Source organism: Pollachius pollachius, assembly GCF_949987615.1.
Source record: "Pollachius pollachius genome assembly, chromosome: 1".
Lineage (NCBI taxonomy): Eukaryota > Metazoa > Chordata > Actinopteri > Gadiformes > Gadidae > Pollachius > Pollachius pollachius.
In genome coordinates, this window is record NC_136934.1 from 19,273,409 (window position 1) to 19,288,550 (window position 15,142).

At 52.3% G+C, this 15,142-nt stretch overlaps 1 protein-coding gene across 3 annotated transcripts in view; it reads left to right on the forward strand.

Annotated features, from left to right (window-relative positions):
- The window catches only part of gapvd1 (GTPase activating protein and VPS9 domains 1), a 31,089-nt gene extending 16,195 nt beyond the window's left edge, over positions 1-14,894 (forward strand). For 2 of the 3 annotated variants that reach the window (XM_079732288.1, XM_079732289.1), the window contains exons 12-27: positions 1,881-2,018; positions 3,914-4,048; positions 4,840-4,959; positions 5,204-5,278; positions 6,009-6,349; positions 6,809-6,896; positions 9,287-9,358; positions 9,469-9,561; positions 10,410-10,536; positions 10,709-10,821; positions 11,695-11,854; positions 12,095-12,282; positions 12,592-12,805; positions 13,144-13,216; positions 14,027-14,224; positions 14,597-14,894. In XM_079732288.1, the coding sequence (XP_079588414.1) occupies positions 1,881-2,018; positions 3,914-4,048; positions 4,840-4,959; positions 5,204-5,278; positions 6,009-6,349; positions 6,809-6,896; positions 9,287-9,358; positions 9,469-9,561; positions 10,410-10,536; positions 10,709-10,821; positions 11,695-11,854; positions 12,095-12,282; positions 12,592-12,805; positions 13,144-13,216; positions 14,027-14,224; positions 14,597-14,737 (2,276 nt within the window). In that variant the 3' untranslated portion in view covers positions 14,738-14,894. The remainder of the gene's footprint in view (positions 1-1,880; positions 2,019-3,913; positions 4,049-4,839; positions 4,960-5,203; positions 5,279-6,008; positions 6,350-6,808; positions 6,897-9,286; positions 9,359-9,468; positions 9,562-10,409; positions 10,537-10,708; positions 10,822-11,694; positions 11,855-12,094; positions 12,283-12,591; positions 12,806-13,143; positions 13,217-14,026; positions 14,225-14,596) is intronic. The other variant, XM_079732290.1, reaches the window with a different exon arrangement.
- Positions 14,895-15,142: the final 248 nt, after the last annotated feature.

Consider the following 15,142-nt stretch of genomic DNA (forward strand, 5'->3'; position numbering starts at 1 on the left):
GAGTTGTCGTGGCAAACCGGCACAATCCTTTAAATGTAAGACGTATCCATCTATAGATTATGTCAGATGATAATGAGATGAAAGATGAGTAATTCATTGTGATGGTGTCTGCAAGAAAGCTCTCAACAAATGTAAGGTGTTGGTTCTATATTCGCTTTATAAGTGCTTTCCAAAGGCAGAGCCTTGCAATTCTAAAATGTAGTATCTACAGCATCTCTGGAGCAGTGTTTCCAAAAGTGTTTTCCTCATGCCAACCAGTTTAAAAATGGTCAAGCTCAAAAAGGTTAGACAGGATCACTAGCTTTATATCATCGTCATCAAAATGTCTGTTTGGTTGAAATCTCCAGATTCTTCTTGTAGCTCTGAAGTTGGGCCACCCTCCCCCTCCTCTCCTGGCCGCCCCGTCTCACTCTCTCTCACTCCTTCTCCCCCTTCCCTCTGACATTCACTCAGTCCCAGCAGTCTTATTGACCTTGGTTACTTCTCATTTGCATCCACCATTTTTCATTCTTCGGAATATGGCGTTGGGGGACTTTTCCATCATTAAGTGAATTTACAGCGATTTCCTTATGTGTTTTCTCCAAGGGATTGGGTTATGAGATGCACATTAAATATCCATTAATACCTCATTATCCCACTGATAAGATTACCATGATAATGAGGCAGAAATTCAAATTGTTTCACTTCTCGTCGTGCCACTCATTTAATCATCCACCTGAAAGACGGCCGCTCGCCGCTCTACCTGGGAGGACTGTAAACAGGGACAGCAGGGTAGAGCCCCCCCCCCTCCCTGAGCCACGGGCCCTCCCCTGCACACACGTGCTCACGGTCTTGGCTGAGCACTGGCGGGCGTGTGTGCTCGTGTGCTCGCTCACCGTGCGTGTGTGCGCGTGATTGTGTGTGTGTGTGTGTGTGTGTGTGTGTGTGTGTGTGTGTGTGTGTGGAGCTGGTCTGTGGGGCCACGGGGCGGCTGGCCATGAGGTTCATCCACCGCTGGTCCGCCCTTGCTCGCCCCCCCCCCCCACCCTGCTGCTCTGCCTTCACATCTGCTCACATCCACGCGGGCACACGCACCCCGCCCCCAGAATGCACCACGCTCTTCCGCCTTGTTAACCCGAATGGAGATGGAGGTACGGCGCTATGAGGACTTTGAGCGAAGGGGGGTGGGGGGGGTAGGGTGTAATTTGGTTGTGACTAATGCCTGCCGTAATCAACGGCTTGAAGTCAGGGCCCTGGGGGCTAGGCACAGGGTGAGATATTGCCATTAACCCGTGATCTCTGGCACAGTGGTTGATACGCGCCTGTGGGTCCCAGCATGCATTGCGCTCGTGACCTCAAGGTGTGTGTGTGTGTGTGTGTGTGTGTGTGTGTGTGCGTGTGTGTGTGTGTGTATACACTCTCACTCATCAAGCAGTAAATACTAGGCTGCCTGTCTGAAGGCTAATAGCCGTCAATGTTACAGAAGTCACCGAACTGAACATGGAGTCCTTTGACTAATGCATGCATAGTTTCCGTACACAGAATAAATTATACATATTGTGGTTGAACGTTGTTCATGTCCACGCATAAAATATCTTCCTGTGGAAGTGGGCATTGTTTTTGTGTGCAATGTCATTGACGTCTTGAGTTGACGTTGGAACAATTCCTGTGCGGTATTCAAATGGCGCCTCGTTACCACACGGCTAAATATGAACATGGATATCAAGAAAGCCAACGGGTCTGGAATCCAACTGACGGATGGTTTTAAGGCATGACTCTGAAGGGCCGCAACGCATGATGGGCCGTCTCCTCCAAAGCCGTTTCCATCGCCACTCCACCACCTCCCTGTGCTCGTTCTACGAGGGCAGAAGGCTCATGTTTGTGTTTGATGTGTTGATCAGGGGCGGCTGTGGAGAACATGCTGGGCAGCCTGCTGTGCCTGCCAGGGTCCGGTTCGGTGCTGCTGGACCCCTACGGCTCCACCATCTCTGAGACCACCAGCGAGCCCTGGAGCGTGGAGGTCCTACCCAGCGACTCAGGTGGGTTCACTTCCTCCCCTCGTCGTCCTCGCACGAAGCGCGTCCCGTCCTGACTTTGTATAATTTGGGGAGTGCCACCGCGGCGACAGCCTCCCCCAGGGAGGGGCTGGACACGCCAGGTGTGGCGGCAGCAAAACTTGCGTTTGTGTCTGTCAACGCGTTTGTGATTGCTTGCCGGTTTTCTCTGGGTAAATCTGCGCGTGGCAGTCAAACGGCGTCCCGGGGCGTCCCAGGAGGGGGGCCTCCAGGTGCGCTGGCACCTGTGGCGAGGCGGCGGGGGGGCGGGGGTGGAACGCACGGGGGCGGCAGCTGTCCTCAAGTCGGTTTCCATGGAGCCCAACCTTTTATCTGTCTAGACGTGCCAAAGAAGCGATGCTTAACGCCACCTTTTCCTCCATCATTCTTTATGGCGGCACAGAAAGGAAAACCTGTTGGGGCTCCTCGCGCCAAACGCGTTATGGTTATGTCACCGAGCGATCGGAGGGTTATGGCGCACAATCCAATGAATTATGCAGGCACGCGACTGTGTCTGTTTAGCTAAATTAACACACTTAAATCCTAAGCTTTTATTAATGCAAGATTACGCGCACAACCGTATCCCCCTATCCCCTCCCTCCCTTTTCTCCCCCTTTTTTTTTTTTTTAAACCCAATGTTTCGTAAAAATCAGTCGAGTGCTTTATGAAGAGCGCTAAGTGTTTCTTGGAAAAGCAGGGGCTGGGTGCTAATTGAAGCAGTACACCATTTCAATATGTGTGGCGGCAGGAATGACATGCATGAGTGTCTTGATTGCGTTTTGTTCCATTTGCTGCCCCTGTTCTGCGCCGTAATGGCGCTATCCGAGGCTGGCCCGGAGTGGAGCACTTGTTTCATGGCCAGGCAGCAGAAAACTGCACTCTGAAGAGCACTTCGCCGCCGCATTATTACTAATGAGCATGCAAATGAGCGCTGCTGTTGGGTGGCCCGCCGCCGGGTTCGATCCAAAGCGCTCCGCTGGGCGGCCCTTGGATCTGGTGCACTGGCTTTTTTGTGGTGGAGCGTGGCGGCTGGAAGACGTCATGGGATGTTTTGTTTGACTCTAGACATATGCACTTTTTCTCCTTCGGCTTATTCCCCTTGTAATCATAATTGCATTTTTCCTTTTAGAGGGCATCGCTCTATGCAAAGGTCCGCCATTTGTAACAAAGCACAGGAAAAAACCCATAAGTGAGGGTTAGGCATGGTTTAATAACATGATTTAAAAACCCTGGCTCTGTGTCTTCATGGTTTAAAAACCCTGGTTCTGTTTCTGTCTTCATGGTTTGATAACCCTGGTTCTGTGTGTGTCTTCATGGTTTAAAAACCCTGGTTCTGTGTCTTCATGGTTTGATCACCCTGGTTCTCCATGTGTCTTCATGGTTTGATAACGCCGGTTCCGTCTTCATGGTGTGATATCCCATGTTCTGTGTGTGTCTTCATGGTTTGATAACCCTGGTTCTCTGTTTGTCGTCATGGTGTGATAACCATGGTTCTGTGTGTGTCTTCATGGTGTGATAACCACGGTTCTCTGTCTACATGGTTTGATCACCCTGGTTCTCTGTCTACATGGTTTGATAACCATGGTTCTCTGTTGGTCTTCATGGTGCGATAACCCCGGTTCTCTGTGTGTCTTCATGGTTTAATAACCCTGGTTCTCTGTGTGTCTTCATGGTTTGATAACCATGGTTCTGTGTGTGTCTTCATGGTTTGATAACCCTGGTTCTCGTGTGTCTTCAGGGTGTGATAACCCTGGTTCTCTGTGTGTCTTCATGGTGTGATAACCCTGGTTCTCTGTGTGTCTTCATGGTGTGATAACCATGGTTCTGTGTGTGTCTTCATGGTTTGATAACCCCGGTTCTCCGTGTCTCCTTCCCTCTAGAAGCAGCTGACCTGAAGCAGGAGGAGCGGCTGCAGGAGCTGGAGAGCTGCTCGGGGGTGGGCAGCACGTCTGATGACACGGAGGTCAGAGAGGTCAGCTCCAGGCCCAGCACCCCAGGCCTCAGCGTGGTCTCAGGTAGCCCCCCATGCCTGTCGTTACCGCCCTTCCCCCGCTGTGTCTCACTTTCTCTTTGTCTCTCTCTTCATCCCACCCTTCTTTTTAGTTTCTCTACATCTCTGCCCTTCTCGTTCCCCTTTTCACCTTTTATCCAATTCCAGAAGTCATTTTCTTCATTTACTAGACGAGCCTAAACTGCATGGCAAGGTAGTTTTGTCCTACCTGGTCAATGTTGCAATGACTCAAAAGACTGGCCCTCCGCCGGACGCCGTGTCTCCGGGCAGAACAGGGGGCTGGGCGCGCTTGTTAACCAGAGCAGTGGGTCTCTGTAAACGCTTGGCTAGGACACGCCGGGGTGGGGGGGGGGTTAATGCCGGGCGTCATTGCCGCGGGGGGCTGAGGTGGGCTTGCTACCTTCTGTGATGTGCATGAGGTAGTTTCCCCGATCAGGAGGCCCGTGGCTCTGCTGACGGGGGGGGGAGCGGTCCCCAGGGAGCAGGCCGATGGATGGCGCCTGGTCCTCTATTACTCTTATCGGGTGACTTTCCCCCTGCCCAGGGGAGCTTACGCTGCCAATTCAGCGCTCCCAGTGGGCTCCCATCTGAGGGATATGGGCCATTCTGCACGCCCCTGACGTTCCGCTCTGTCTGGCGCTCCGCCGCGTACTTCTCCGCCAAAGAAGTTCACAGCCCGGAGAACGGCTTTCACCGTGTATCCCTGACCTCTCGTGTTTCCGTCTGAATCATGACTTATTCTGTGTATCTGTCTGTGTGCTGTGTTTGGCTGTCTGGACGGTGATCGCGTGGCAGGCATCAGCGCCACCTCAGAAGACATTCCCAACAAGATCGAGGACCTGCGGTCCGAGTGCAGTTCGGACTTCGGAGGGAAGGACTCTGTGACCAGTCCGGATGGGGAGGAGGCGGGCCATGGTAGGAGACACATCCAATGGTTGGCAAAGCCGCCACTCTTGTTTGAGCTGCTCAGAATGGCAACTGTCACCGTCGCTCTCTGCTGCTGATGGATCTGCCACCAGCTCCTCACTGTAGTTGATTTGCTAAATGCAGCTCATGTCAGACGTCTTTTTTAGTTTAATAGTCGTTTCTGGTTTGATGGCTTGCATCTATTTAAGAATGAGGTTAATTGACTAAATGCTTCTAATCCCGTTGTTTGCAGGGGCACACCAACTGACCTCTCCACCCTCGCAGACGGACTCTCTGCTGGCCATGTTCGACCCTCTCTCCTGTGACGGTAAGTTGTCCATGTCCTGAAACCGGAGAAGTGATGTTAAGCGAATGGGTGAACTCATCAGCGCGCGGGACACATGGCAGCCACTAGCACACTTTAAATGACCCAAACTGGGACTCTTTGTCCCGATGATGGGGTAATGGTACCGTGCTAAGGTACGCCACTTCATCCTTCCCATTTCTATTGTTGCGCTTCCGCTTTTGGTCACTCATCACCTCAGCTGTGTGTCACTACAGCGCCGGGGGGGGGGGGGGGATGGGGGAGGAGGGGCTTTGTGAGAGAGTGGGTGTGCTGGGGAGGGGGAGGGGGAGTGTGTGTGTGTGCAAGGTGAAGGGATGACAGTTTGAGAGACCTCTCCCCGGGCCCTTTTGGCTCGGCCCCTCGCCCCACTGAGACGCCATTGGAGTCTCTTCAGCAGAGAGCTTCTACCCTTGGAACAGGTGGCCGAGCTGCACAGAGGGCTCGTCTCCCACTAACGAACACCCTCGCTCTCCCTCTCATTTATCTGCTACTACTAATACCACTACTAGGTTTCATTTTCATGTACCTTTTTGAATATTTGAATGTTATTAAAAGAATCCATAGTTCAACTGGTTCAACAATTCAGCAGTTCATTTCATTGTGGTTCACCGCCCCTTTTGAAACAAAAAATCCAATTGGTTTGTGTACCTTTTTCAACCCCTCCAGCCAATCACTGTACACCGGTGCTTAACGCCGGCCCTCCTCCCCACAGGCTCCTCCACTGGAACCATTGTGAGGCCCAAGGTGCACTACGCCCGGCCCGCCCACCCTCCCCCGGACCCCCCCATCCCCGAGGCCTACGCCCTGGGCCAGGAGCCCCGCCACAGCATGTTCACGCCCCACAGCCTGGTCCAGGCGGAGCTGGAGCACTGCAAGCAGCGCCACTCCTGCCCCGACCGGCTGGTGCGAAGCCGCAGCTCCGACATCGTGTGTCCCGGCCGCCGGCCCACCAGCGACCCGGGGCTGAACCGACGGACCATGGTGGAGGAGAGGGACCAGGGCTACTCCCTGGGGCCCACCTCCTCGCCCAGCAAGGACTCCCTGAAAGGAGAGGTAACGGGACGGACGATGCACCGAGGAGGGTCAGTGGGCCTCTGTAGATCTTAGCTCAGGAGGCGGAGGGGGTTGACTTGCCACCGGAAGGTTGCTAGTTCCATCCCGGTCTCCCCCTAGCTGAGTGACGAGGTGTCCCTGAGCAAAACATGTAACACTTACTGCTCACGACGAGCTGTCGGTCACCTCGCATGGTTGACTCCACTGTCGGTGTGTTAATATGTGTATGCACTTGCTTTGGATAAAAGCGTCCCCTAGCGTGCCCTAAATGTAAATGTAGATATGGATGATGGACGATTTGTTGATAACCATCAGGGATTCTGCGTAAGGTACAAATTGTCTCAATATGAATATCATGACATCTAATGATAAGGTGATCTGATTGCAGTGCATACAATGGTTTGTTTGACAAGCCTTAAAGCGGTCGGTTAAAAGTGATTTTGTTTTCCCCCCCCCAAGGTTGAGGACAGGAAAGACAGCGATGATGAGAAATCGGACCGCAACCGGCCGTGGTGGAAGAAGCGCTTTGTCTCAGCCATTCCAAAAGGTACTGCCCTCTGTTTTCTGGCTCATTTTTTAACATGTCTTTCTCTGCCAGAGTGGGTTCAATCGATTTGTATCATGGAACTGTCAGTCGACACCGTTAACTTCTGCTACCTTACACAAAATAGAAAAGCTCTCTTGACCGCAGCCGTGACGGAAAATATTAGACTTTAAAACAGAGGCGCCAGGACAATTTATAAAGCGGTGAAAGAGTGATGTGATCCATGCTCTACTCCACTGCTGATGTTACTCTTGGAAAATAATGCCTCTTGTTGTTCCAAAAAGTTCCTCCCAAGACATGTCTTCTACATGCCCTATCTCCATCTCCGTTTCTTCCTTTTTGTTTCCTTCTGCCGCTCTCATTTTGTCTCTCTCTCTGTCTCTCTCTCCGTCTCATTCTGTCTCTGTGTCTCTCCCTCTGTCTCGTTCTCTCTCTCTTTCTCTCTCTGTCTCGTTGCCTCTGTGTCGGTGTCTCTCTCTTGTTCTCTCTAGTGTTCACTAGCGGTAGATTTATATAGCCCGACTAGCAGCTAATCAGTCATCAGAGGGGCCTGGGCCGGGCTGGTGGACGGCGTGGCTGCAGCCCTCCCAGCAGTGCTGTCAGCCAGCGGCTAATGGTCATTAGATGGACCTCTCTGTCATCAGGCGCTGATAGATGGCACATCTCTCGATGCCGTTCAACTGCAACCGCCGTCTCTCATGCATCTGTCGGGGAAGTAATGAGCAGCGCGCACACGAGATGACTGCTTATTACTCTTTGAGATAATGACCCTCCGCGAGTAAACATTAAACGGATATGCATAAAAACCGAGATGGTGGGTGGCGGGGCTGCAGGCGGAGAAAGTGGCGATCGATGCAAGGCTTTGGTTCCCGCGGGCCGCCTGGCGCCGCCATGTTTCTATTGTGTGTGTATGTGTGTGTTTCCTGCCGCTGTGCGCGTGCCACGCACACATGGCTGCAGCATCAGCGTGTGTATTGGGCCAACCTGTCTGTTGTGTTCCTCGCAGTGCTGTATTGGACGGCCGAGAGTGAATCACCAGGTAAACCCGACCCCCATCCCCTCCCCACCCACCTCACCTGTCCCATCGTCGTTGTCATCCTGCCTCGCCGGCCTCGCGTCTCTAGAGCCGTGCTGCTTTGTCCCGTCAGGCGGCCCCTGTGGGGCCCTAGATCTAGAGCTGTGATGTGGTGCCAGCGGCCCTGTTCCGTCCCGACATCTCCACCCTCGCCGTCATCCATGCGTTGGCTTGGGGGCGAGCCGACCCATCCCCCCCCCCCCCCCCCCGACCGACCCCATTTTGTTCTTGTCCTTTTAAAGCTGCATCATCCATTCTGTTGTTTGGGGTTATTGGCGACGATGCTCCCAGAGTCTCAACCTAGGATCCCTTGACCAGACACTCCCACTCTCACCGTGCTCTTCTGAGGCAGGGTGTTGCCTCATCGAAGCACTAGATCTTTCTTGGAAAGTCACTTCTAGTTGGCTTTCACATCCCGCAATAGCCTTTTGTGTTGCTATGAAGCCATGGTCGGAAGACACCAAGCCAGTGTATGTACACACTGCTTTATCGTAGTTGTAATACAGTGTAATACTACTACTACAGTAGCTTCTTAACCAACAGATGCATGCGATTTCACAAAATCTGTTATATTAGTTATCATCTTTCTTCGCCTGAGAGCATCCACTAGTTGGAGGGACCAGAGGATGCCCGTGCCGTGAGAGTGGATGTGTTCTGTCAGCGTATCCTGCAGCTTCTTCACCAAACCACTCCCACAGAACCCTGACAACCATAGAGTTATAAGAAACAGAGGGAGTGAACACCTGGGCTGGCCAGGATGTGTAGAGTTCTTGGCGGGCGAGTGACAACTGTAGAGTGCGTGCGTTTTCACTAGAAGCAGCATAATCTAACCTAACTGCAATCTTTGGGACCCCTCTTTATGATGACCTGCAGCCATTTTGCAGCCATTCTAAGTGAATGGTTAGAGGAGGTTAAAAACAGTCACTCTCTCTCTTACCTTTATTAATCTCTATGGTTAGAACCCGGGTTGGGTCCTGTTAGCATCTTGGTGTTAATGGGATGCCCTAAATGACCAGTCAATCTTAATAACTTATCACAGGCCGGCACTTGGGCCTTGTTGATGCATCGCAAACATTGTGTCGTTTCTAGTTTCTAGTCTGCATTTCTTTTTGGATCAATGTTAAAGATTAAGAAATTATTTTTACATCTTATTTTGAAGAGCAAATGCCCTCAATCCTTCATCGATAAATATAGACAATAGGTTTACCTAAAGCCCTTTCTTATTTACTATTAATTAAGTGAGGGCCCCCACTAAGAGGGCCAATCAGCCTACAACGTCCTCCTCTGTCTCCTCACTACAACCCTCTGCTCTCCACAGCTCCCATCGCCGCCTTCCGGAAAAAGGACAAGCATGAGAAAGATGACCTGGCTCATGAGCGCTCACAACAAGGTCGGCCATAGTTTGTTCCAGCCACCGGTTCCAAGGTTTTATCTAATATCACAGATGCCCAACACAACTTACGTTAGAATCCACTCACCATGCGAATGTTCCTTCTGCAGACGAGCCCCTTCACAGGCCGAGCACCCAGGCCCAGGCAGCGGAGGACATCCTGGACAAGTACCGCAACATCAAGAGGACCAGCCCCAGCGAAGGTGGGTGGCGCGGCCTCCTACTACACCGCAGGAGCTTTGGCTCGTAGACATCGGAGGACTGTAAAACATTTGATTGTGAAGCACTCCAGAAAAGTGCTTCCACTGGTAGCAAGGCGTTGGTGGCACCGAAACCCTTCTGGTCGTAGCGTTTATTTATGGCTGCACCAGTTATGACCTCCTCTTCCTTACCATCCGTCAAGTCAGTTATCCGGGGAATGAAGTGTGCGATATGTTTGGGATAATGATTGATAGGAAACGATATAATGAACAGCAAAGTGAATAAATAATGCAGGGTGCCGAAATGATGCGTAGGACTAGGATAACTAAGACTAGGCTGTGTGATTTGACTTATCTATATAAATTACCTATCAATTATATATAATTGGTGTCGCAGATATATATGGCATCAGCGTCTTCACACATCCAACGAAACAAAAGCAGGTCAAAAGAGCGACAAGCAACGTTTGCTTTGCCTAATTAATTTTCCTGTTTCTGTCACGCTAGTCTTTTTGCTTATGACTGCACCTGCAGAGCCCTCAAAACAAATTTTGGTTACAGTATTGATCAGGGAATACTGTGGGAACAGCACAATAAGCTTGATCCTTCTACATTACTTGGCAACCTAGTTAAAACAAACACCTCTGCTGGTGGACAATATAAAAAATAATATTTTTCGTGTCAGATCATCCTCAGTCCCCTCCTATGATTTTAATAAATAAAAAATACTCCATTTAGATCACACAACTAAAGTGAAAGGTTGGATGAGGATCATTTGGTTGGCGTTGGGGCCGTGTTGTTGTGATGGCCTATAATGGAAGTGTGCTGAGCGTGTGTGTGTCTGTTGACAGACCTGTGTGTGGAGGAGAGCGTGCACGGCTCCCCCAGGGATGACGGCTTGCAGAACATGGCTTCGGACGACCTGCTGGACTCTGCCAGTCAGACGGCGCATCAGCAGGATGCCAAGTTCTCCTTCAGGTCAGACATGTGACTGGGCCGGGGCAGGACCACTGCACACATTCACCGAGTGCCGCTGGTGTGGCTCAGACTACCAGGAGTCTCACGCTGCACCCCTTTGAGCTTTCACTGTATCTCGTCCGAAGGGTTATGCTGTGGAGCCGATTTTGTTTGTTTCTGTCGATCCTTTCAGTGACGCCAAGAAGAAGCTCCGGATGGTCCTGTGTTCTGCGGACTCTGTGGCCCTGCCTATCATGGCTCCGGCCACCACCAGGAACGGACTCCCGGACCACAATGACCCTGAAGGTAGACAGACCCCCAGACTACCCTGCTCCCGTAGGTAGACAGACCCCCTGACTGCCCTGCTCCCGTAGGTAGACAGACCCCCTGACTACCCTGCTCCCTTAGGTAGACAGACCCCCAGACAACCCTGGTCCCGAAGGGAGCCAGTCCTCTAGTCTAGACCACCCTGTTCCTGAAGAGAGCCAGTCCGCTAGTCTAGACCACCCTGTTCCTGAAGAGAGCCAGTCCTCTAGTCTAGACCACCCTGGTCCTGAAGAGAGCCATTCCTCTAGTCTAGACCACCCTGGTCCTGAAGAGAGCCATTCCTCTAGTCTAGACCACCCTGGTCCTGAAGAGAGACAGTCCTTTAGTCTAGACCACCCTGTTCCTGAAGAGAGCCAGTCCTCTAGTCTAGACCACCCTGTTCCTGAAGAGAGCCAGTCCTCTAGTCTAGAACACCCTTGTCCTGTAGGGAGTCAGTCCTCCCAGTCCTCCAGAACACACTGGTCCTGTAGGGAGCCAGTCCTCCCCCCCCCCCCCCCCCCCCCCCCGTCCAGGTCTCATGCACACATATTTGCTGACCATATTCAATCTACACTGAGGAAGACTGTGACGTCTAGCTTTCAACATTTGCCAAAAGATGTGCTGAGCCCATTGGCTCAATGGGGGTCTCTCCTTCTGGCCTGTACGCCAGGCATTGGCAAGAAAAACAAAGAGAACGACACTCTCTGAAACGGTGTACGGCGAATTCTCAAGAGGCCGTCTTCAGTCAACAGCCATCAGTCAAACGCCGTGGCGGGTTGATCACATTACAGCGGCTCACAGAGTCGCGAGAGCCCTGTCTAATGCTCCCCCCCCCCCCCCCCCCTCCCTTCCTCTGTCTGCTACGCTCCCCAGACAATGAGATCGTCTGCTTCCTGAAGGTCCAACTGGCGGAGGCCATCAACCTGCAGGATAAGAACCAGATGGCCCAGATCCAGGAGACGACGCGCTGCGTCAGCCGCTTCGACGCGCGCTCCTGTAGGAAGCTGCTGGCTGCCATCGCTGAGGATTACAGGTGAGCGCGGGGGGTCTGCACGGGGAGGGGCGCTCTCTCGCCGTGCAGCAGCAGATCCAGACTCGCGCCGCTGCGTGCGCTGAACGCACGTTTCCCTCAGCTGTGCGGCGCACATGTTGTCTCTGACAACCACCGGGGTCCTGGGATAACCGCGGAGAGCCCCGTTCTCTGACGGCACCCTACTACGTCGACGGCTGATGGTTCTATGTGTCGCCCCCCCCCCCCCCACACACACAACAGGAAACGCACGCCGTACATCGCCTACCTGACCAGGTGTCGCCAGGGGCTGCAGACCTCACAGGCCCACCTGGAGAGGCTCCTCCAGAGGGTGCTGAGAGACAAGGAGGTGGCCAACCGCTACTTCACCACGGTGTGCGTGAGGCTGCTGCTGGAGCACATGGAGTCCAGGATGTTGGACTTCATCAAAGGTGATCTCCCTGCACGCGGCCCTGGGGAACATCTCGGAGATCTGTTTGTGTCTTCCCCTTGCTTTTACTGTTGGGCTCGTAGGCATTTTTTAGTGCATGCCATTTTGTGAACACTTTTCTCCAAAGCTGTGTGCTATTGTAAAGTGCTTATGTTCTTGGTCGGCCCCAGAGGGAGTCAAACCTCTAACCCTGGTAGTGTCAATGCACAATGTAGATACACTGGATTACATCTATCAGAAGTAAGATGCCAACAAACGTTCAATCGTATTGTTCAATCATAACGGTGTGTGTGTGTGTCTCCGCCCGCAGCCTTCCAGGGCTGCACGGCGTCCGACGATAAGACGGCCGCGGTGGAGGACTTCCTGCGCTACCTGTACGGCGCCATGGCGCGGGACACCATCTGGCAGTACGCCAGCGAGGACCAGCTGCAGGACGCTCAGATGGCCATTGAGCGCAGCGTCATGAACCGCATCTTCAAGCTGGCCTTTTACCCCAACCAGGACGGGGACATCCTCAGAGACCAGTGAGGACACGTCTGGAACGGCCCCTGGCTCCCTCAGTCTAGTTTTAGAGCAGTATCGGAATACCTATGGCACCTTAATGTGTCTCCAATTAAAGTGTTCTTATAGACGTCCATATCATTTTTTCAATTTTGATCTGCTCTTGAAATATAGGAGTTGTCATGATTCATAGAAGATGTGTGTAATTACCCTCACCTCACCACTACTTTTGCCCTTTTGCACCTATTCCCTGGACCCCCCCCCCCCCCCCCCCAACTTCCCCCATATATAACCGTGCCTTTAGACCACCTGTGTGGTGTTTGGTTGTCCCTGGCTCATTGGTTTGTTTTCCTTCTCCCAGGCTTTTCTATGAACATATCCAGCGGCTCACCCGAGTTGTGACAGCCAATCACAAAGCTCTTCAGATCCCCGAGGTAACGATCGCTCCTCCCATCGGCGGTTAGATGTACTCGCCCAGGATCTCCGGAGAGGTCTGACGGGATGTTCCATTAGATCTATTCGTTTGGCAGACACCTTTATACTCGGTTACTTACAGCCAAGGCTGAGAACAATCAAAGCAGAAAATCAATATTGGAGCGAGTACAGAAATACCAAGTGCACATCCAAGTTTTAAAAAAATATCATATGGACAGACTGCAAATCATAGCAAGATGTTAGTTTTCTTTAAGTGCAATAGGTACGTGAGCAGTAGAGTTTTAGGGTCACAGCAGGCCCTGGTTGCACAAAGGAGATATGTCGATTCTATATCCCGTTTTGGAATTTGACTATCTTGATTCAAAAAGGCCTCAGTTTGCACAAGAGGCACCATGCGCTCTCAACCCTATCCTCTCACAACCCATCAACACGTAGGGGCAGTTTACCACAGATCCACCCCTTCTGTGGTGGACCAGCTCACATTGCTCTGGAGAACACCACAAATCATGTTTAATAATACTCGTGGTCTGGCCCTCGTGCAATCCTAAGACATGGAGGCACAGCACTAGTTCTGCCGATTAATCAGCATGTGTCGCCCTCTCGCTTTCTGTGAGTTAACCAACAAAGACGTATGAGCGAAGTGTGTGACTCGACAAGCCATCTGCGAGACATTCAGACTGAATGTCGCGAGCCCTGTTCGGACGGAGGAAACTTAAAGAGGGCTGTGAAGGGGGATCCTGAATGCGGGGGTAACCAAAGCCATAGAGCTGGTGCATAGCAGCAAACATTGACCTGCCCTTGGTCCCCAGGTGTACCTGCGGGAGGCGCCCTGGCCCTCCGCGCAGGCCGAGATCAGGACCATCAACGCCTACAAGACCCCGCGGGACAAGGTGCAGTCCATCCTGCGCATGTGCTCCACCATCATGAACCTGCTGAGCCTGGCCAACGAGGACTCGGTCCCCGGGGCCGACGACTTTGTCCCCGTGCTCGTCTTCGTCCTCATAAGGGTGAGTCCGGGGAGACGCGCACAGCGTGGACGCTGCCGCGCACACGTACGCGCACAAGATACGCACTCACGGATATGCGCACGCATACACTTACATGCACGTACACGTACGTATATGCACACACACACACACACATACGCACGCATACACACGCACGTGTACATATGTCTGCACACAAACACACACACACAACTAGTTCAAACTACTTGGGAGGCGTTGGTGTTTTCTTTCTTTTTGTTTCCATAAACACTTTTTCGCTCTCCCGTCTGCTAACCTTCGCGGGGCCGCTTCACATATTTGCATATTAATGCAGGGAGTCGCCGGGCTCCGTTGCGCGGCTAACGCAGGGCCCACGCCCCTCTTCTCCTGCAGGCAAACCCGCCCTGCCTGCTGTCCACCATCCAGTACATCAATAACTTCTACGCCAGCCGGCTGAGTGGGGAGGAGTGCTATTGGTGGATGCAGTTCACCGCGGCGGTGGAATTCATTAAGACCATCGACGATCGCAAGTGAAGCAGAACCGCCACCTGTACGGGCAGACTGCGGGGCCGAGCCGGGAGACTGGGCGGGGGGGGGGGGGGGGGGCCCAGCCAACTGCTCCCTCCGCACCGCCCCCCCTCCCCCCGGAGCCCTGGTCCCCAGCCTGCTGTGTATAGCTGTACATATCCAACAGACAATAGGAGGGGAATACAAAGCATATATGGTATAATGTATTTGTGTTGGACCACATCCAGGGCATAGACGGGGTGGGGGAGGATAAGGCCTCCAAAACAAACAAACAAGCAAACAAAAACATAATGCAAAAATAATTGGTTAATCTTCTTCCTTTTATCTCTTGTCTGATAGTTTTTTCTTCTTCTCCTTGAGTCTTTATTAGGAAATTTTGTACCCAAGGTTATTATTTGTATTATTATTATT